At 31.9% G+C, this 22,152-nt stretch overlaps 1 protein-coding gene across 5 annotated transcripts in view; it reads right to left on the reverse strand.

Annotated features, from left to right (window-relative positions):
- Positions 1 to 5,487: 5,487 nt before the first annotated feature.
- Positions 5,488 to 22,152, reverse strand: part of trc (Serine/threonine-protein kinase tricornered) — a 150,923-nt gene continuing 134,258 nt past the window's right edge. For 4 of the 5 annotated variants that reach the window (XM_074116989.1, XM_074116992.1, XM_074116991.1 and 1 more), the window contains 8 exons: positions 21,181 to 21,355; positions 20,269 to 20,433; positions 19,844 to 20,144; positions 19,559 to 19,738; positions 17,433 to 17,747; positions 8,378 to 16,399; positions 6,785 to 6,951; positions 5,488 to 5,621 (listed from right to left, as the gene is read on the reverse strand). In XM_074116989.1, coding sequence (XP_073973090.1) covers positions 16,284 to 16,399; positions 17,433 to 17,747; positions 19,559 to 19,738; positions 19,844 to 20,144; positions 20,269 to 20,433; positions 21,181 to 21,355 — 1,252 coding nt within the window. In that variant the 3' untranslated portion in view covers positions 5,488 to 5,621; positions 6,785 to 6,951; positions 8,378 to 16,283. Of the gene's footprint in view, positions 5,622 to 6,784; positions 6,952 to 7,778; positions 8,058 to 8,377; positions 16,400 to 17,432; positions 17,748 to 19,558; positions 19,739 to 19,843; positions 20,145 to 20,268; positions 20,434 to 21,180; positions 21,356 to 22,152 lie in introns of all 5 variants that reach the window. The other variant, XM_074116990.1, reaches the window with a different exon arrangement.

Raw genomic sequence — 22,152 nt, forward strand, 5'->3', positions numbered from 1 at the left:
GTCAAATTTAGTTGACATAGCTTATTATTAGAAGAATCACCACGTAAATAAAGTATTGCTATCATGTCAAATTTTTGGTCTTGACTATTCTGTAGGAAATACGAGTCCCAGAAATGTATGAGAACACTAGCCTAAGTACGAAAAATTGCTGGAAGTTCGTACTTACTATTCACTTAGGAAATCCTTCATCCGGTACTGCCACTTTTCAGAATAGATACTTCAGTATGAGTAGGTAAGTAAATCTATTAAAGTACTATTAAAATGATTTATATTATTAAGAAGTTTTAAGTTAGTGTTTTCAAATTTAACGTGAAACTTGTAGGATGACCACATTTCATTTTATTTCTAATTCCAAACTAAATCCTTTAGTTGCTATTGAAAAAAATAGATGCTACGTTAACGTCTATTTGCTAATATTTACAAACAACAATCCCTATTGTTGCAAAAAAATTACAGTTATAAAGGAGGCTTTGCTCTATAATTTAAAGAAAATTTGGGAATTTTATCTTTTATAGAAAAAGAGAAAAAAATTGTCAAAGTTGGGTGTTTTTAAACGTTACGCTTTTTCGTGCAGTTTTTGATGATCAACCCTTATACAACTGTCCTACCGGACAGTTTTAATTATGAAGTGTGTGTTATACATAAAGTCGAGATTTCCAAATTCTGTGTCGACATGATTGATCATAAAAAAAAAGTGAGTCCGACTCGTAAAGTTATATAGTAAATATATAGTAAATTTAATTTCTTTCATTTACTATTTGTGATGCGACGTTTGCTTTTTCTTTAGAGAATGATATTATTTCAGTCAGAAGAATAATTTTTTGCTTTCACGTTTTACTGATTCAGTGTTACCTAATTTTCCCGATAAACTGTTTTTTTTTAGTTTGCCATCTTTGTTTTTCTCTTTTTCGCAGTTTGAACTTTTAAATGAAGCCAGATGTGTTCAATTGAAATCAATCTGGTTACTTGAGTGTTAAATCACTTTTGGGACTAATAAGAGCAATAATTTCTTTACATGCTAAGCGACGAAGCTTAGGATGATTATCCTATTGTAAAATTTAAAATGCTTGAGGTTCCTAATTTTGTTCCACACTTTGCTTTTACAAAATGTAACCCATATTCTTTTTTATCCATTATGCCTTCAACAAAAAAACAAAGCCCACAACGTAAGCTGTAAAGCACTCCGTCCTTTGCAAGTGCTGATTCCTCTCATACAATTAAATTGTAGGTACAATTATTTTTTTCTGTCAAATTCAGAAATAGTCTTTCTTCTACTTTTATCCGTATTTTTATCTTCCTAAAAAGAAAAGTTTGCTCTATCAAAGAGTATTAATTCTTTCCAGTTTCTTAAATCAATTGTCCCACTCATTTAATTAGATCGTTGAATAAATATTCGTTCCTGCATATTGTAAATTTTTTTTACCTCAACTAGTGACTGCCACTAGTTAATTTAATAAAAGTGTGGATTCGTAAAGAATAAAACTCGCCTGATTTATTAACGCATTAACATTTACTAGCAACTATTACTACTCACTACATTTACCATTCACAACAGTTTACTGTTACACACTTACTACGTAAATACACCACAAAAACTGTTCAACGACTGACTACTGGTCCGCACTGCAATGAATTGCACTAGACTCAACTGACTAACCGCCTAACTGGCTAACCCAACTGACTAACTGGCTAACTCTGAAGCACTCCACTCTGAAAAACTGACTCTCTCAAACTCTGTGACTAACTAACCGGCTAACAGCCCAACTGGCTAACTCTGCAGAACTCCCGACCCAACTCTGACTGACTCCAGCTGTGATTCCTCACTCCAACTGCGACTGTCTTACTCTTCCCCCAGTAACCCATTGGGGGGGGGGGGGCGCTCCCTTGGCTTTTACATGGGGTGGACCGTTATAGGCTTCGGTCATTAAACTCCCAGAACAATCTAGCCCTTTCTTCTCTCGCTCAGGTCAACTTCGTTACAATATATTTAGTCAGGTAACTAGTTTTCAAAAACCTCTGTCTGTAACTGTTTAATCCGAATTGTTGACAAACTGAAATTTGAAAATTATAACGACGTAATAGTTAAGAAATGCCTTTGAAATTTACTTTAATTGTCCAAAAAGTACATACTTTGTACACACCACGTACATACGTCTAGAGATAGGAATGGCACCTTAAAAGACGGTTAGTTTACAAAATTGTTATTCGAATTCTGGTATAAATCAAACTTTAATGATAATAATACTGAATACTTATTGCTCGTCGAATATTGGTCTGGGTAGAAAAATACTTGTACCAATTTTTGGGATTATTTATTTCAGTCTAGGTTTACATGTAAAAGGATTACGAATTTAGGTAATATTTTAGACTGCTTTTGTAGTGGGTATTAACTTTTATTTTATCATTGCAATGTCGTAATTGCAAAAAAGGTTTCAAAATGGAAATAAAGAAGTTTTTTATATTTGTAAAATTAACATGATTTTTATATAGTACTGTTTTCTTCGTCGCCCGTTCTTTCCTTCGCTGGTTTCTTGTCAACCATGATGTCTCAACAACCAACACAAGTTGAGGTGATTTCCTTCAATTTCTACTGTGAATAAATAAGCAAATGAAGAACTCTATGTACTTACCAAGCTGTCTTGTGGAACTGTTTTCAAGGTAGTCTTTTCAATTATTTAACAAATTCTAAGTATTTTCATTGAAAATAAAACCTTTTTTTTTTTAGGTAAATTAATCTAAATTAGAAAGGTTTTAATTTGATTGAAAAATACAGCAAAGTAAATACATGAATGCCGCCTGTAACGTTTTTCAATCAGACAATTTTTAGCAAAATTTAAACTTTTCATCCAAATAAAACCTCTTTTCTGGTATATTAATTCTGTTTTCGAGTAAACTAATCAAAAAATTATTCAATTTAATTTCTTGAAAAAAAGGTTCCATTGAAAAACGGTATATTTAAAGGTATATGAATAATATATTTTTGGACAAATTAACCCAATTCTCTATAAAATCGTACTGTATTCATGGAAATTCATACATTTGCATTGTTTAAAAATTATTTAACATCTTATAATCACATATTACTTACAGTGGCTCACAGTCAAAATGATACACCAGGTTATTTGTTAGAAATTGTTGAATAAGTAGTTCAAAATTATATTTAATTGAAAAAAAATTATTTATTTCAATTAATAAACAATAAAAATGAACCAATGATTTATTAATAAGAATAAACACATTTGTTTACAATTGACTAAGCTTACAGTGAAAATGATACACCGTTCTTTGCCCCTATCAACGCTGCAACTCTGTTTTAGCCATGTTCATTTAATTTAGTGAAAAATTAATTTACATGTATTTTACTATAAGCTACTATAATCATTTTTAACCAAATGCAACCTTTTTCCCAAATATAAATTTAATTTAGTTGTAGCTGATTTAAACTGCTTAAAAAGAGGTAGAATCTGATAGAAAGATGCTACGATTGCTGAAGTAAGTCTGAATGTAATTCAAATTATCTTCTACAATAATTTAATGTTCTATTATTTTTTTGATCCAGTGCTTTTCCTATGGGCTCTTTCTTCAGCCCTTTGCTGGCTTGCTGCTCAATAAAGTTCAGCTTTCATCTGGAATAATTACCTTTGAGGACTCTTCTTTACATTGACTGTAAATATGCTGAGGTGATTCGCATCTATTCCTACTCCTAGCACTAAGGACATCCATGAACCTTACTCCATACTACGTGATCTTCACACTGTTCTTCAGGTAATCTTATCCATTATTTAGTACTTTTAAAGGCATGTAACAGTAAATGAAACCTTTTTCGGGTAGCTTTCTTTTCCTTTCAATTAATTTTGCAGAAAGAAGTTTTTTTATTTTATTGAAAAATATGTCAACCGTACATATAAATACTGCATTATTTTTCAATCCCATATAACTGTTAAAATTTGTCAATAAATAAACCTAATTGTCAATAAAAATATGTGTAAAATTGAATTCATTACCATAGATAAAAAGGTTTTAGGTTCCTAAAAAAATTAGTTACGTTTAAATTTCAATGCTACAGCTAAAGTTATATTCATATTTCATTTTAATGAAAAATAGTTCATTAATTTACCTTTTTTCATTTTAATTAAGAAATTTAAACTAAATTGATCTTGTTACAAGAAAATTGAATGCAAGATAATTTATTTTGATCGAAAAATACTTCATTTTAAAAAAGTAAGGTTTAATAATACAAAGTTTTCTATTGCTTCTTTCTACAATTAATTCTTTCAGGAGATTTAAGTTTTAATTTATCGTTTCAAAGAAGAGAAAGCTTCTTAATAAACCATTGATTACATTCTATAATGTTGATTTTCAGATTATAAGCAGCTAATAATGGTGTAGTGCATGCAAAACTGTTCATCAACCTAAGCTAAAATGAAAAAGACAATGGGATTCTATCCGAAACAAATACACAAACAAAGTTTATTGATTGTTATTAAAAAAAAAATTATTGTAGTTGTAAAATGAATTGTAAAAACTTAATTTAACAGATGTAGCTTTTATGTAAACAAAAAAGGATGTATAGTTGGTAACAGAATAAAAAAAAACGTTATACTTGAAAAAATGTTTTTTATTTACCTAATTTTACATTAATTTAATGATTATACATTTTAAAAATCAAAATTGATGTAAAAATAACCAAATATTTAAAAGAATACAAAGAAAAATGGTTAAAACACTAAAAATTAAGAATAGTTCCAAAAATCGCCACCAGGTAGCAGCACTTGCTGGACTTGTATATATACAACAGTTCCAAAAATCGCCACCAGGTAACAGCACTTGCTGGACTTTTATATGGAACAGCTGTTTTAAAAATGGCCTCCTGGTAACACTATAAATACAGGTGCAAGAGCCATTTTCATTCAGTACGACTTGAGTGATGCAGGGGGGTATATCGCTCGTCTCTCCAAACATATCTAGTCTAGTCTAACATCCAACACCTCTCTCCCAAAGAATCATGAAGTTGAGTGTAATGGTTATGGAGATGTTGTCGCTTCGACGGTTCTCCCCACCCTGCCCCGCCCTCCCAGCGAACTTAGTTATATAGCCTCCCAGAGCAAGATGGCGGCCAATAAACTCACCTGTTCACCAGTGCCCACTAGATCGCCCAGCTGTGACTGTTCCTCTTGTACACTCTCACGACTCGGCCGGCCATTTTTAATTTTCCTTTTTGGTTTTCTTTTTTACTTCTACCACTCTCTAGACTGTGTAACCTACCTTTTAGGTTATCCTTTCTATTTTTTCGCATTTTCTTCACCACTTTGAATATTAATAAAACATTATCAACTATTTTCGTTTTATTTTTACTTTTTCATATTAATTAACAGATTTGATGGAAAATTAAATAAAATTATTTTTTTAAAGACTTTTTTAATAATTTTTTTTAACATGCAATTTTTAATTTTGATAAAATCATGCATATTACGTATAACTACTTACTTTTTTCTTTTTTTGATTCCTAACCAATGTTTACTGTTATATTCACACTGGATTGATGATTTAGGTCTTTTCACTAGGGCTTCCATTGATGAACAATTTTGTAGGCAGCACTCTGGGTATCACCAGTATTAATTCTGAAAATAATTATTAATTGTAATTTAAATAATTAAAATGTTTACTCAGTTTTACCTAGCATAAGAAGCTAGAGAAACACATATGTAACAATTTATGTATACTATAAAAATTGAATAAATAAGAATATTATTAAACTAAAAATTTTTTTTTTTTAAATAACCTAAAACTTTTCATGCAATGAAAATAAAATATATATCTCAAAAACACATGATTCCTTATTAATAAAATTAATTTGAATGGAAATATAAAATAAATCACATAGTTTTTGTCAATCTATCTACTAAACATCTCTCCAATTATTATGCCCATAATTTTTTTTTTTAAATTAGCCCATTAAATATACTCTAATCACAAACACAAATAATACATATTTTTGAGAATGTATATTTATAAACTTCTGTGAGTGAGTTTTTATTTTTACGTTTTTATGGGTGTGTGTTCATTTATTTTGTATAAGGAATGTAATACACGAAAAATGATAATATATTCTAAAAAAATGAATATATACGTAAAAGTATATTTAAAAGGGATATATAGTTAAAAGTATAAGTAAGCAAATTTAAAGAAAGCCGTGTACACAATAAATGAGAGATATGTAGTAGATTGATCGACAAAAACGGACATATTCGTAAATAAGTTACACAGTTAAAAATAGCTTACATGTGAGTGTAAGGTGGTCCTATATAATTCTAGAGAGTCACCAACATATGTTACATGTGAGTGTAAGGTGGTCCTATATAATTCTAGAGAGTCACCAACATGTTAAATGTGAGTATAGAGTGAACCAATATAAGTCTAGAGAGTCACCAACACGTTAAATGTGAGTATAGAGTGAACCAATATAAGTCTAGAGAGTCACCAACATGTTAAATGTGAGTATAGAGTGAACCAATATAAGTCTTAAGAGTCACCAACATGGTTAGATGTGAGTGAGTGTAGAGTGAACCTATATAAGTCTAGAGAGCCACCAACATGTTAAATGTGAGCGTAAGTTAGTCTTATATAGGTCTAGAGAGTCACCAACATGATTAAATGAGAGTGTAAGTAGGTCCTACATAAGTCTAGTGTGTCACTATGGTTAAATATATATGGTAAAGAGTGGACAATTATAAAACGTTTAAAGTCACCTAAATAAATTTGTATTAATTTAAAAATTGAATACCTGAAATGGTGCTCCGGTAAAAAGGAAGACTTTCTACATTTCTTGTGTTGTGCGTAGAAATGAATGAGAATCATCACCTCAACTTAAATGCATAGTGCTGAATGTAAAGTTACTCCTCAAGGCTGACTGAGAGCCAATGAATGGCCGAAAGACGAAGGCACTGAATACTGAAAAAAAAACTTATTTAAATGAAAATAATTTCCTACGAACAGTGATAGAGTAAACATCGCTCATCAAAGTTGTGTATAACTTAAGTGATTCTCAGTATAGTACAGATAATATTGTATACACACATAGTTTACGAATAATACAATAGCAATTTTTCGTATGAAAAGTAAAAATGTTAAATACCCTACTCCTGTCAGAGTAAAATTCCTAAAAAAACGTAAGATACAACTCTTCTGAAAATGCTTAAGTGAAAATAAAATACATTTTCGTCATCCCAAATGTTTGTGGATGGAAGCCCCTATGTTCCTGTTTATTTAGCGCCTAAACTGAATTTTTTGTTTAAACAAGCAAGAATTCTCATAAGAAATAATGATTTAATGTATGTATTGGTCAAGTTTTTGTGAACCTATACCGGGAAAAAGTTAAAATCTATTAAGAAACTGATATTGACGAGAATCAGATGCAACAGATATATTAACAGTGAGTAAGGGCAGCACAAAGAGAAAACTTAAGAATATAACAAGATATCAATGATAATAGACATTTTTTTTCGTCCTCTACAGAAGAAGGAAAATTAGAAAACATCGGCTACCTACAAATAAAGGATTTCAAAATGGATTCTGAAATATCAACAAGTTTAGAAACTTGTACGAATTGTGTAATGAAAATATTGGTACTTTTAAATAATTAAAATAAATAGTTCAAGAAAAACAAATCAAGTTTGGTTAAATAAGGACTGTTTTCTCGTAAAAAAAAAGAAATCAAATAAAATTATAAATTCTGCCGAAAATATTTAATAACGTAAAAATATTTACAAAAACATTACCTGGACGTCTAATGACCCGGCTCGGTTGAAAGTAGAAATATCTTGCCTGAAAAACAAATGGGTTCCGGCACAAAAGGGGTCGTAGATACGGTATTTTCTCTCCAACAGTAACTTGATCTTGATCGGGAAAAGAAAGTGTATGCAATCTTTACAGATCTGCAAAGGGGCATTTGATTCCCCACTTTATTAAAGAAATTTCCTTGGTCAATATGATAGCTAGCACCCTATTGTACTGTGGAAGAGATTTGGTCAGCCAAAATCGACGCCCAATATGCCTTGCTGCAATATGAAGTTAGAAAAATACTTAGTTTTCTTTATATTTATAAAGATGTTCGCAACCTAAAGATGATTTCAGAAGTTCTACTGAAAATGATAAAACGAACACAACCCGAAATTATGCTTTAACTTTAAAGAAACTCGGATCAGATTCCTAATTAACTGGTGGTGATATTTTTAAAGTTCACTGTACTTCACTTGTAAGGACATTGAAAAACTAGTACATTAGAAATAATAATTATATTGGATTCATCATTAATTACAGTCTTGACTTTTTTTTGTGAATGCTCCAATTAAATGGGTAAAAGTAAAAATTTACTCACCTTTAGCTAAATATGCCCAACAGAAATTGTCAATGAATACTTTTCTTATTATAGAAAACAACTTTTATTCCAATTACCATCGACAAAACACAAAATACTATACTGCTAATAAAACATATGTTAACCTCTCCAAAACATCGATAACTCAACTTCGATCCCATACAGTAATGAATAATGAAAATCTAAAGTCGATATTTTACGAACGTTCGCACTACTCGTACTCGAATGTAAATTATTAACACAGGTCAGCAACTTGTGTATTAACTTGATACTTAACTCTACTTACTTTCATTAGATCTAAGCCTGAAGACTTAAATTGAGGTTTTTCAAGTTTATTGATAGAAATCCCAATATTGCGTGTTATAAATGTAACTGAGACGACTGATGCAAACCAAAAAAACTTCATCAATTAACTTGAATAAAAAAAAACACCTTTCATGCTATTTACTTTGAAATATATTTGTTTCTTTTATTTTACAAACTACAAAAAAGAAAATTGTACACACTTAAAAAATATATTTATAATATATTTGAACACTTTCACCCCACAGTAACTCTAAATGTGCTGAAAGCAGTAATCATGTGGTGCCTAGTAGTACAATAAGTTTTCTTTCTAATGGCTGGATTAACAAAATTCACTTTGTTGGAGTTATATAAGATTTTTTTTATTTTTACAATAAACATGCATCATTAGAACACTTCACCAGTTACAGCCATTAGAGACAAATTTACATGTTTCTTTTAAAATCAATTTTCTAATATTGTTTAACTTTTCATCTTTTTTTAAACGTTTTAAGTTAATGTTTACTAAAGAAATGTATCATTTCACTAAATGAATATATATTCTAAATTATTGTTAACTTTTTTTTTTAATTTAAAAACATACAAAAAAATTCGATCGTTTATATAAACTTTTATTAAGAACGTAGAGAACATTTAAAATATATATTTCTAAACAAAATAAATAAATAAACATTAATTTTATGACTGGATTATTATTTTTATAAAGATCGTTTTTACAAATATTTTTTTTTATGTTTCGTATTTAAATATTTTCTAATTCGTTAGCTTTTTCTTTTGTAATTTTCGTGAAAAACGATCAAGAATAGCAAGAATGCCAAAAAAAAGGAAGAAGAAATATAATGATTTGAAATATTTTAATAAGTGAAGAGCAGTGTTCTGAAAGTTTCTGCTTTACTCTTTTCATAAACGACATAAAACCTTAATGAAAAAAAAGTGTAAAGTATGTAAATGGGTGTACTTAACCGAAGTATTCATGCAAATAAGCACAATTTAATGAATGGAGAGAGGGCTTTCACTCGACCTATAGTACTTAAAAAATACCAACTTAATTCTATTACAATGAATACATACCTTTAACTTTTCTGTTTACATCCAGTCAAATACTAATTGAATAATTTATCAGACTATTTACAATCCAAGCTATCCTCAAACCATTTCAGAGTTATCAAAAGCATTTAGCAAAACATTGGAATTGCCTTAAAAATCACCTCTCTGTTCAACGAAAAACAATACGACTGCAATATAGAAACCCTGATGGGATATTTAAAAAAACTTCATTGTTACCCAATTATTATTGTCTCTTACCAATTTTTTGCCATATACTAAGTAAATCCATGAAACATATCTACGAAAGTTGAGTTTGTTATAAAAGAAAGATACCTGTTATCTAGCCAATGTTGAACATAATATATTAAAGACGTTAGCAGAAATAAAACTATAGATTTGTTCCAACAAAACCCGCAACTATGATGAAACTGATTTGTGATCAATCAGAACGGTAAATAGAATCAGATCTACACAGAGCTAAATGTCCTCCCGGTCATAACACAACGTATACACTGGGAAGGTTATTGCTTTCAGTGGGAAGGTTACAATTTTATGGGCATGCGCACTAAATAATCACAAACCAATTTCTAACTAATAGCAGTGCCTGTTTGAACAAACTTTTTATGAATTTAAACTTTAAAGAAAGGTTATTATTTTTTTAAATTTAAATAAAAAATATTTAATTTATATTATAATTCATACAATTTTATTTAAAAGGCATTGGTATTTACCTAGTATCGATTTTTTTTTCTCTCTAAAAAAAGGCACTTTAATTTTTCCTTTTTTCCACGTATAAAAATACTTTTTTTTTTTAAATAAAAAATTACCTTCTATAAAACAACTCCAATCCAGTTAAAGATCAAGAATTTTAAGAAGATTGTGTTTTTATTGCTGTAGTATTGTCTTTGTTTAGAGAGAAATTTAAGTAGAGCCGTTATACTATCAAATAATAATGACAATACTTAATAAAGTTATTTCTTCAGGCTTTGCAGGACAATAAAAAAGAAAAGCAACTAGACTCACGTCTGTCTTAAAATGTTTTTCAGTAAAGCCATTGTTTCGGTACACTTTAATCTGGTAATTAAATTTTAAAGAGATGAAATTAATTAATGAAGAAGTGGGTTGGCGAAGGAATAGAAACAGTAAATTGTCAAAGAAGGCAAAAAGTATGGATATCTTAAAAGAAGGTTGTGGCTTCACTTGACGATGACTTATGATGATGGCTCTAACAGGACTACAACGAATGAGATCAGGTTTTAAACTTGAAAAGTTACGGATCTTGTGGAAAAATATTTGAAAGGCCCGATAAGATAAGGCCTGAACATTGAGGATGGATCAAGGTAAAAAGTTAAGGGGCGGGCTATGGTTGTACAGAGACGCGAAGCTTCAGGGAATTTTTAAAGAAAGACTTGGGAGTTATAATTAAAACGGATAAACGGGGAACTATTATTGTTCAATGATGATGGAAACAAAATGAGCTTTAAAGAGAGGAAGACACGGTGATAGGGAGTGAGGGGATAGGGAAAGAAAGAAGCAGGAAGCCTTATCAGGGATTGAGGCAGGCAAAGAAGGGATTATCTTAGGAGGGTCAGCCACTCTTTACTGGGTTTTACCTCTTTAGATGGTCTCCATCAGACCTGATAAAGAAAAAAAAAGCTTTTGACTTATTTTCGAGGTCGCCATTTGTAATGTTTACATGAACGGTTAAAACGCCCCATAGTCCCCATTCCACTTGCGAGTTTTCGATTGTAACGTTCGCTAGCAAGTGGAACGGGCAAAACCGCGGTCGTGAGCGTGATCGTTGTGAGCGCTTAGTGGAACGCAACCAATATAATCCCAGATTTACCTTAAAATAAAGGGCCATAACCTGGGTTTATAAGTATAAATAAACAGGTTTCGCGACCGTATAATTTATCAGAGAAGCCATCTTGGTAAAAAGGTTAAAGCACGACATTATTCCATCATTTCTCAATTTTTTTTAACAAATATTGAGTACCTTTTACAACTTCTTATCAATATTTAATACAGTTCTGTCATTATTATCCAAATTTTAATAATGGCCCATAACAGATTTACGGGAAGATGTGGACGAAAAGAATTGTCACTTACTAAATAAAATTTTGGTAATTCTTAACCAACAGTAAACAAAAAAATGTAATAGAATAAAAAAATAATTACAATAATTACAAAATAAAAGGAGGTATTTTCTTTTTTAAATTAAAAAAAAATTAGGATACAATTTTTTAGTTTTGTTTTAATATACAATATTTTTTATCCCCAATGAAACATGAAAACTAATATATATTTTAGAATGTACAAAATAAAAATAAAAAATTGCGAAAAAAGCTAACTAATATACTTTTCTTTAATAAATACCATGTTTCCTTAGAAACAAAAAAGATAAATACAAACATATATGTATATTTTTTTTATTAAAATATGTAAACTGAAGTAAACATAAATTACATCAACGGTGAAAGACTAAAAATATATACACGAAAAACACACGTTACCCTACCATAGAAAATCATAGAAATTCAAAAAAATAGTCAACATAGAACGCAAATCTAACGGAAAACTATACTTATACGAATTAAAAAGACATACGTACAATAGGCAAAAAAAGTAATTGCACACCCTGTTATTTTAAGGTTTCATATACAAAAAAATTCTCTTTTTTACCCAAATTACGTTTATTTAACTTCTTATATCAACACTATAAGTTGATAAATATAAATATGCAAAAGAGTCAAATAAATTAAGTATAAAGAACATAATGTTATTTTATACTGCAAAAAAAGTATTTGCACACCTGTAATTTGGGATCTCTTGACATGTAAATAAAACAAATGCCCTAACAAAAGAGGAATAACGTCACCTTTGGTACTGTCTATACTCCCTTTACTAGATTCATTAGTTTTAATTGTGTTTTCAATTAGTGCATTGAGATGGCTCCAAAATCTAGAAAAATTCCTGTGAGTGCGAGACAGGAAATGCTTATATTACATCGTGCTGGAAACAGTAATAGAGAAATCGGAAATAAAGTAAATTTATCGTTTGCAACAGTGAGGTATATCATTGAAAGAGGAACAACAGAAAATAAGCAGCGAACAGGTCGACCAAGAGCCTTAAATGAACGGGAGAGGAGGAAGATCGTCAAAGACACGCTGAGGAAACCAACTTACAGCGTTCAAAAACTTGCGCATGACCTGGCGTCTTGTTCAGGAAAGACGGTTACACCTCAAACAATAAGAAACGTCCTTCACAATAAAGGCATACGAGGCAGGCGACCCTTAAAAAAGCCATTTATTAGTGAGGTTAATAGGAAAAAACGTCTTGAGTTCTCCAAAGAATTTGTTAAAAAACCTGTTGAATTTCGGGAAAAAATTATTTTTTTCTGATGGAAGCAAGATAGAGGTTTTTAAACCACAAAATGTAATAACAATCTGGAGAAGAAATAAAACTGGTTTGAATACAAAAAATATATTAAAAACGGTTAAGATGGAGGAGGGAATATCTCGGTTTGGGGCAGTATGGCTTATTTTGGGGTGGGTAATTTAGAAGTTTTTGAGGGCATAATGACAGCTCGGCCTGACGTGGAGGTGTTGCGTGGCAACTTGAAGGCAAGTGCTGTAAAATTATGTATGGAGAACGATTTTCATTTCCAGCAGGATAACCATCCAGAACATACGGCCAACATTACAAACATACCTCCAATTTTGGCGTTTCAATATTTGATAAATAATCCAGTAATGTCATTGAAACAATTGCAATAATGACAGCAAAATCACTAATAAATTGCCTCACCTGGAAAAGGAGAAAAAAAGTGTGAATCGTTTAATCAGAAATTTGCTTATTTTTTCCAATATCGGGAAAATCAGACCTGAAATGATCACACAGCTTTATAATGCCCCAAGAAGATTACTGAACCCACCTCAATCACCAGACCTGAACCCAATTGAAAATCTGTGGCATATTCTGGACAGGAAAGTCCGCCAGACCTCTATTACAAGTAAGGAGCACTTAAGACAGATGTTAGTTAATTCCTGGAACCATTTATCAGATGAGGTGACAAGAAATTTAGTTGAATCAATGCCAAGGCGTTACAAGCCGTAATTGAAGCTAAAGGGATGCACACTAAATATTAAGGACAATGTTATGATTGGTTATGGGTCAACCAAATTATTTTTTGAAATGTTTAACTAGCTGTGCAAATACTTTTTTTGCAGTATAAAATAACATTGTGTTCTTTATACTTAATTTATTTGACTCTTTTGCATATTTATATTTATCATCTTATAGTGTTGATATAAGAAGTTAAATAAATGTAATTTGGGTAAAAAAGAGAATTTTTTTATATGAAACCTTAAAATAACAGAGTGTGCAAATACTTTTTTTGCCTATTGTATGTACATATATAATGTTATGTTTGTTTAAAGACTTAAATATATTAATACATATATTTATTTTTTATTTTTTTAAATAAATAAATACAAATCCCTGAAGAAATTATACACGGAAAAAATTTTATTAAAATAGAAAAAAAAAAGTGTCACAGAATACAAAACCATTTAATATTGGGAAAATGTGGTTAGGACTCGCAGTGCTGTGGATAAAACGAATGTATTTTATCCAATTCCTGGCCCAGAATTTAGACATTCATCCATTATCAGAGAGGGGACGGGGCATTGAATCAATTTGGTGCAAAAAGATTTGCTCTCTAAAAGATAATGGGAGTTATTCTGCAGCAAATAGTTTTTTTTTATACGATAAATGAGCCAGCTGATGATGGTCGCCATGGAAACGTATAAAGCCATTAATTATTCCAGCTGGCTTGATTTTTATCGACTAAAATGACCCAATACGAGAATTATGATTCTCTATGAAAGAAATGGGGGGGGGGGAAAGATATGGTAAGTACCAAAATGCTGTTGCCGTTTCTTTGCACCAACCAATTACTACCAGGGTAATAACAATAATGGCTTAGTTACTTACTGCTTTAAACTTAAATTATACCTCTGCCAAAAAAGTTGGTTTTGCCAAAATTGCATGCATGCAACATGAGATTAAAGTCCTATATCTGACTGACCTTAGCATAACAATGGATTCACCTTAAGGTACCCATCATTTAACTGGTACTGTAACACAATTGGGCTGTGAGTTATAAAAATGCAGAAATGTCTTTATAGTTGTAGTAAACTCATGACTCATTCGTATTTCTAAATTTTATAAAATGAAAAGTGGGATTTTAAACTATTATTATTTTTTTTAAATTATTATTTTACTGTTTTGAGCAACTTTCTGCCTAATTTATGTTACGAGAACGTGTAGATAATAATAAATATTGCATTATTTTTATTGTGTAATAGAAATTAAATTATGTATAGTCATAAAATTGTAACAAATAGACAAATCAAAGTACGATATCTCTATTTGAATTGGAAAAGTCGCTCTAAAACTGTAAAACAAAACAATATCTGTGCATTTTCAATTTAAGCATGTCACATGTCTAGCAAATTTTTTTTTTATTTTTACGTGGCGCATCGACTACGCTTGTATTTTATTACAGTACAACCTCGATTAACCGGGATCATGTTGAGTCATCATAAGAAACACCTGGATCGCGCGCCCGAAACCAAAGTTAATTTTCGGTGGCGATAGGAAAAATGTTTTTGTCTTCCGATGTACCATAATAATTGGTAGGCGTGGCAGCAACTCTTTTATACCTGGATTTTCTTGAAGGGTCCATTATGTATGGTATGTATGTAAAAACCCCAAAATATGGTGCAATTAGTACTGAAATTTCTTGGGATTATTTACCACGGTCTTACAAAAGATCCATGGGGATTTGACGTGACGTAAATGGTTGATTTTCAAAACTTCACGGTTATATGTAAAATATTTTTATGAATAATTACCGGCATTATATTTTAATCTTCCCAGAGAGCAGCAGAAAATATGTATGTAAAAAAAATAAAGAAAAGGATTGCCGCCTAAGATAGGAGTTGATCCCTCTGGGGACGATACAGTAATGTACGTATTACTATGTAATACTGGGTATTCCGTTTAAAACCGGGATTTCAGTTTTCCCCGGGGGTGGGTATAGCCGGGAGGACAGCCCAGTTAATCAAGGTTCTACTGTATTTTTTTTTTTAATTAAAAGCACTCCAAAATCTATGGTCACTGGCGCATTGGAACATGTTTTTTTAGTACACTACCGCCCTCAGTACAGTGTTCTCTCGATACAAAACAACACTGTGCAATACCGGATTTTTGAGATGGAAGAGAAAATCTAAAAGATCCGGTAGTTAGGATTCAAACCAATAATTGGGAATTAAGCAGGCTGAACTTTTCTTATCATTATATTATTTATATCTTTGTGTTCAAGAAAAAAAAAAAAAAAAAAATTGTCGGTGTGTGTGTGTGTGTGTGTGTGGAAGTGTGTGTGAGTGAAAGAGAGATAGAGAGAGAGATAGAGGAAGCAAGTTGACCGTTTTTATTACAAATAAAGTAAAAAAAATAAATAATACAAAAAAAAAAAATAAAGCGGGTGAATTTATTTTTTGGTAGGTGTACCCCGTTGTGTGAGTCCTTCAAACCTCTTGAATGTGTAATTTATAAATACCCAATCTTTATATATTACTTCACCATCTTGAGGAGCAGGTGCTGAAGCTGTAAAAAAAAAATAAAAAAAAATATTATTTAAAAAGAATTAGTTTAAGTTGAGAGGTATTTTTAAAGAAAAAGGTAATATTTACATTCTAATGTGTAAGATTACGACAATCGATATAAAAATCAAATAAAAATCAAGCGCTGGTGATTGATCTAGCTGTCTTTTTTAGGCTGCTGAGCTGAGTCTAAAATAGTTCAAAAAGTTCTATTTCTAGTTCTATGAAATATTTCTTTGTTGTGACCGTTAATCAAGTGACGGTCCCTTAGTAGGAGATTAAAAAATTGCTTTCTGTTGGCAATTAATAATCGAAGAGTTGCTAGGTCTCTCACAGCCTTACCAAATAAAAAAAACATCGCTATACTACTTAGGATATTTACTAAGTGATCCTGTGAATTGTAGACATGCTAGCCTTGAAATTTGAAAACAGGACTTACAGACTCTTTTCAAGAAAATTGATTTTTCTTTGTGGCCCCACAATTTACAACAACAATCCCAACAAAGAAAGCATCCAAAATTCAATATTATGACAATATTGTATTCTAAGCTCATGAATCTGATTTATCGTCGTAAGAAATGTAGTTATCTCAACTACTACTAGAAAGCGCTGCGTAGCTAAGCTAGAGAGCTACGTTTTAAGCGATGATACCCTTTTAACTGGGTTTAGTTGACTGGAGTCGCACTTCTTCATTCAATTAAAGGCACAAAAAAACATGAGGATGGGGAGCTGTTACACAACTCTGCCGGCACCTCCCAATTCTGTTTGACTGGATCATCTCCAGGTAGCTCAAACTTGATCTCCAGATTCTTTCTTTCGAATTTAGATCAAGAGACCCTTCTTTAAGGCTAAAGAAGGATGGTACCTCAAAGAGACTAAATGTAACACGCTACGATAGGCCAAGGTTGATTGAAATGGTTTAACCTTCAACCTCTACCACAAGAGTCAGAACAGCGTTTTGTGTCGCAATAATGAGTTGTTATAGCTCAAAATAATCATAACATTATATATATAAAAAATACACAACAGAAACTTACGAATTTCTAGTTTAACATCAGGAAAATCATCAAAATTTGATGTATCATCTATAGATTTAACATCTACTGGTATAGCGGCAGGACGTTCTCGCATATGATCCCAATCAACGCCTCTGAAGAATGGTACAGCGGCTCTTAATTCATCCACACCACGGCTACTACCTAAACGTGTTTCTGATTCAGCGCAAAACCTCATCACAGTTTCCTTAGCCTCTTCGCTAATTGGTACTTCTGGTGGAAAGGTTAACGTTTCACGCCAGGTCATCACTTTTCGATAAGTTTCCTGTGGATTTTCACTGCAAAATGGTGGATAACCTGCGCAAGGAAATAATAAGAATATATTCACAATAACTTTAGTTTAAAAAAATAAATAAATAAAATACATAGTCATAACAAGCATTTTTATGAAGAACAATGATACGACAACATGGTTTTCTTGGTAGAGCTAAAATAATATTTTGCAAATATGAAACTTGGAAGAGCTATTGTGCTTCTGAGAACCTTCACTAAATCGGAAGGAAATTAGAATAAACGTCTGAATGGGGAGCACAATTTTTCTTGTTCCTTACTACTTAAGGTCCTAAGTTACAGTATGAACAATATACTTTCATTCATTTTTTTATTCACCCAGCAATTGTAGTAGTAAAGTAAAAGTAAAACATCTTAGCTTTGCGGGTCTAGTCTCTTAACCTCCTAACATACTTTACAATAAATTTTTCATATTAACCATTAAATAAAATCCAAGGCAAAGACCTGGGGAATCGAACCCACTAAACCAACAATACATCTTAGCATTGCGGGTCTAGTCTCATAACCGCCTAACATACTTTACTATAAATTTCTCATATTAACCATTAAATAAAATCCAAGGCCTAGACCAGGGGAATCGAACCCACTAAACCAACAATACATCTTAGCATTGCGGGTCTAGTCTCATAACCGCCCAACATACTTTACTATAAATTCCTCATATTAACCATTAAATAAAACTCAAGGCCTAGACATCGGGAATCGAACCCACTAAACCAACAATACATCTTAGCATTACGGATCTAGTCTCTTAACCGCCTAACATACTTTACAATAAATTTCTCATATTAACCATTAAATAAAATCCAAGGCAAAGACCTGGGGAATCGAACCCACTAAACCAACAATACATCTTAGCATTGCGGGTCTAGTCTCATAACCGCCTAACATACTTTACTATAAATTTCTCATATTAACCATTAAATAAAATCCAAAGCCTTGACCGTGGGGAATCGAACCCACTAAACCAACAATACATCTTAGCATTGCGGGTCTAGCCTCCTAACCGCCTAACATACTTTACTATAAATTTCTCATATTAACCATTAAATAAAATCCAAAGCCTTGACCGTGGGGAATCGAACCCACTAAACCAACAATACATCTTAGCATTGCGGGTCTAGTCTCATAACCGCCTAACATACTTTACTATAAATTTCTCATATTAACCATTAAATAAAATCCAAAGCCTTGACCGTGGGGAATCGAACTCACTAAACCAACAATACATCTTAGCATTGCGGGTCTAGTCTCATAACCGCCTAACATACTTTACTATAAATTTCTCATATTAACCATTAAATAAAATCCAAAGCCTTGACCGTGGGGAATCGAACCCACTAAACCAATAATACATCTTAGTATTGCGGGTCTAGTCTCATAACCGCCTAACATACTTTACTATAAATTTCTCATATTAACCATTAAATAAAATCCAAGGCCTAGACCAGGGGAATCGAACCCACTAAACCAACAATACATCTTAGCATTGCGGGTCTAGTCTCATAACCGCCCAACATACTTTACTATAAATTCCTCATATTAACCATTAAATAAAACTCAAGGCCTAGACATCGGGAATCGAACCCACTAAACCAACAATACATCTTAGCATTACGGATCTAGTCTCTTAACCGCTCGGCTACCGTGGCGCCTCACCCAGCAATTGTTTTAAAGCTAAACATTGAAAGGAAGCAAAACTTTCGATTTCCTCAAAATTCACTTAAGTTGACTCCAAAAATCAGTTACAATGAGTAACTTTTCCAAGAAACTCAAATGCAAAGAGTTATCGGCATAAAATAGAACTTCTTACATACCTATAAGCATTTCATACATGATAACTCCAAGACTCCACCAATCACAACTAGGTCCGTATCCAGTTTGTAGGAATACCTCTGGAGCTATATAATCAGGCGTTCCTACGGTACTATAAGCTAATGCCCTTCGATTTTTCTTCCAACTTTCTGCTCGACGTTTTGAATCCATAGGATTTGTAGCTGGAAAAAGGAAATCAATTAGCAAAAGATTCTATAGTCTTCTAAGTCAAATAAATTGGATCTGATTAATTATTTTTGACAATTACATCATAAATCGTTACTTACTAAAGTCTGACGGTTTAGCTTGACTAAGATCTCTATAAAAATCCGTACGATGAGATTTCTTTAGACCAGTACATAGACCAAAATCAGACAATTTAATATGCCCTCGTGCGTCCAATAATAGATTATCTGGTTTGATATCTCTATGAATGAATCCAAGTTTATGAATGGAATCAATGGCTAGTGCTGTTTCCGCTATATAAAACTGTGTACACTCTTCCGACAGGGTATCCTTCTTCATTAGTAACGTCATCATATCACCACCAGGTAAGAATTCCATAATCAGGTACAAATTTATTGGATCCTACAGTAGGGGAAGATAAACTAGATTAGTAGTTTCTTAATTATTAATCAAAACAAAACAGAAATTAATTGATCAGGTCCTAGGACAGATTTAATAAGAATAAAAAAAGGGAAAGGTCTTTTACCTGGAAGGAGTAATACATTTTGACAACCCACTGATGGTCAGCTTCCACCAGGACGTCTCGTTCCGCCCTTACGTGAGCCACCTGCTCCTTTTCTAGCATATCCGCTTTTCGTAATATCTTCATAGCGTAAACGTGTCCAGTGTCCTTCTTCTGTACTAGTCGAACCTGGAAATTGAAAGAACATTTCTGTAGTCTCCTGGGCCAACCCACCTTAGATCCAGGTTGAAGAAATGGATATTAAAAATTTAATTCCAGAACAACAGAATTCATTTTAATATTATTATTATTTCTGCTTTTTTGTGAGCAAACTTTTAAATTTTGGTCCAAGAGAATTTATCCAGATTCCAAATTTATTGAAGTCAAAAAAAAAAAAAAAAGAACATGATGTTATCTCAAATTGCCAGATTTTGGATGCTGTATATTCAGATATTAATCAAAGATAAGAAGGTATTTGAAATAAAATGAAGTTGCCTAGTTATATTTTGAATCGTGTTTCGGCGTTCCAAAATTTAGCAAAATCCTTTTATTATGCAAGAAGCAGAAATATAAAATATAAATACGGAGTAATTGTAGATATTAATGGCTACAGAAGTAGATATTCAATCTTGGAATTATGGGCTGTAGTCACTTGAGTTATTGCAAGCTTTTATTACAACTTCCAAGTTGGTTTTCATTAAACAGTTTAGTTGAAAGTCCTCGCTCGCCTCTGCCCTGGCGTTCCAAGAAAGATACAGGGCACATTGAGCCTACTCTTGGCCTAAGGGAATATTCTACTTCCATAAGGAGGCCCCAATACCAGATTAGGTGGACCCCTCACATCAAAATATGCAAGTTTTACACCAAATAAAAACAAGCAAAAAATATATAATACTTATAGCAAAATCTTTTTTTAAATTAATTTTTTAAACAAACCTCTCCAAAAGCGCCTCGACCAATAACTTTTAAAGGTTCAAAATCTTCAACGCCTAATCTTGACCTTTTTAACCTCAAGAATTCCGTCTCTTTTTGAGCGTGTTGATTTCTTTTTTCTTGTTTTTGCGTTTCCGAAAGTCCTTCCTCTCTCAGAGATTCTTCCAGTTTGGCCAACCTGTTTTTTTTTTTGAAAAACAAAAAAAAATTAACATGTATTAACATGAAATATAGCATTTCTATCTAAGCAATTACCAATATAGGTTTTACCTAGTAAATTTTCTTATTTTTAATTCTGTTATGTGCAAAGGTTTCTTTTTATGTTTTTCTTTGTCTTAGTATGTAAGGTTGGTCAGATTTATCAATGTAAATATTAAGGCTGCGCAGTGTATATAGGCACTGCCACCTGGAACCTCCTTTTGTATAATTTGTATCTCTACTTTAAATTTTAAATTGTAAATAAACTTCTAAATTCAATTTTATTCTATTAAAATTTTCTTCAAAATTCTATATAAACTTTATCAATAAATATGTACATTACTTACAGTATATAAAATAACATTAAATTTAAATTACATCCTTCGTTACAGTTTAGGATGGACAGGCTTAGAGTAAGATCGGCCTGATGACCATTTTGTTGAGGAGGAGGAGTTCTGTATTAAGGCCAATGTTAAGCCGAGTTACTTGACTCGGTTAGACCACCAGGATATCTAGGATATTGTTGGGTCTAATTTGTCTGTTGAGGAAGGGTCTACTGTTTGGTAAGCGGAGTATGGCGTCAACCGTTGATCCGGCCAGTGCTTATACGTATACGGCTCCGAAGCATGGACCATGTCAAAAGTAGATGAACGGTCCTTGGCGGTATTCGAGCGGAGAAGGTTCTCCGTTATGAATTTATGGCCCTGTACATGATGGACAGAGTTGGAGAATCAAGGAAAAAAAAAATCGGGAGGTATATGCTTTGTTCAAGGAACC

Source organism: Rhodnius prolixus, unplaced genomic scaffold (genome assembly GCF_049639745.1).
Source record: "Rhodnius prolixus isolate KJV_2025 unplaced genomic scaffold, Rpr scaffold_2, whole genome shotgun sequence".
NCBI lineage: Eukaryota > Metazoa > Arthropoda > Insecta > Hemiptera > Reduviidae > Rhodnius > Rhodnius prolixus.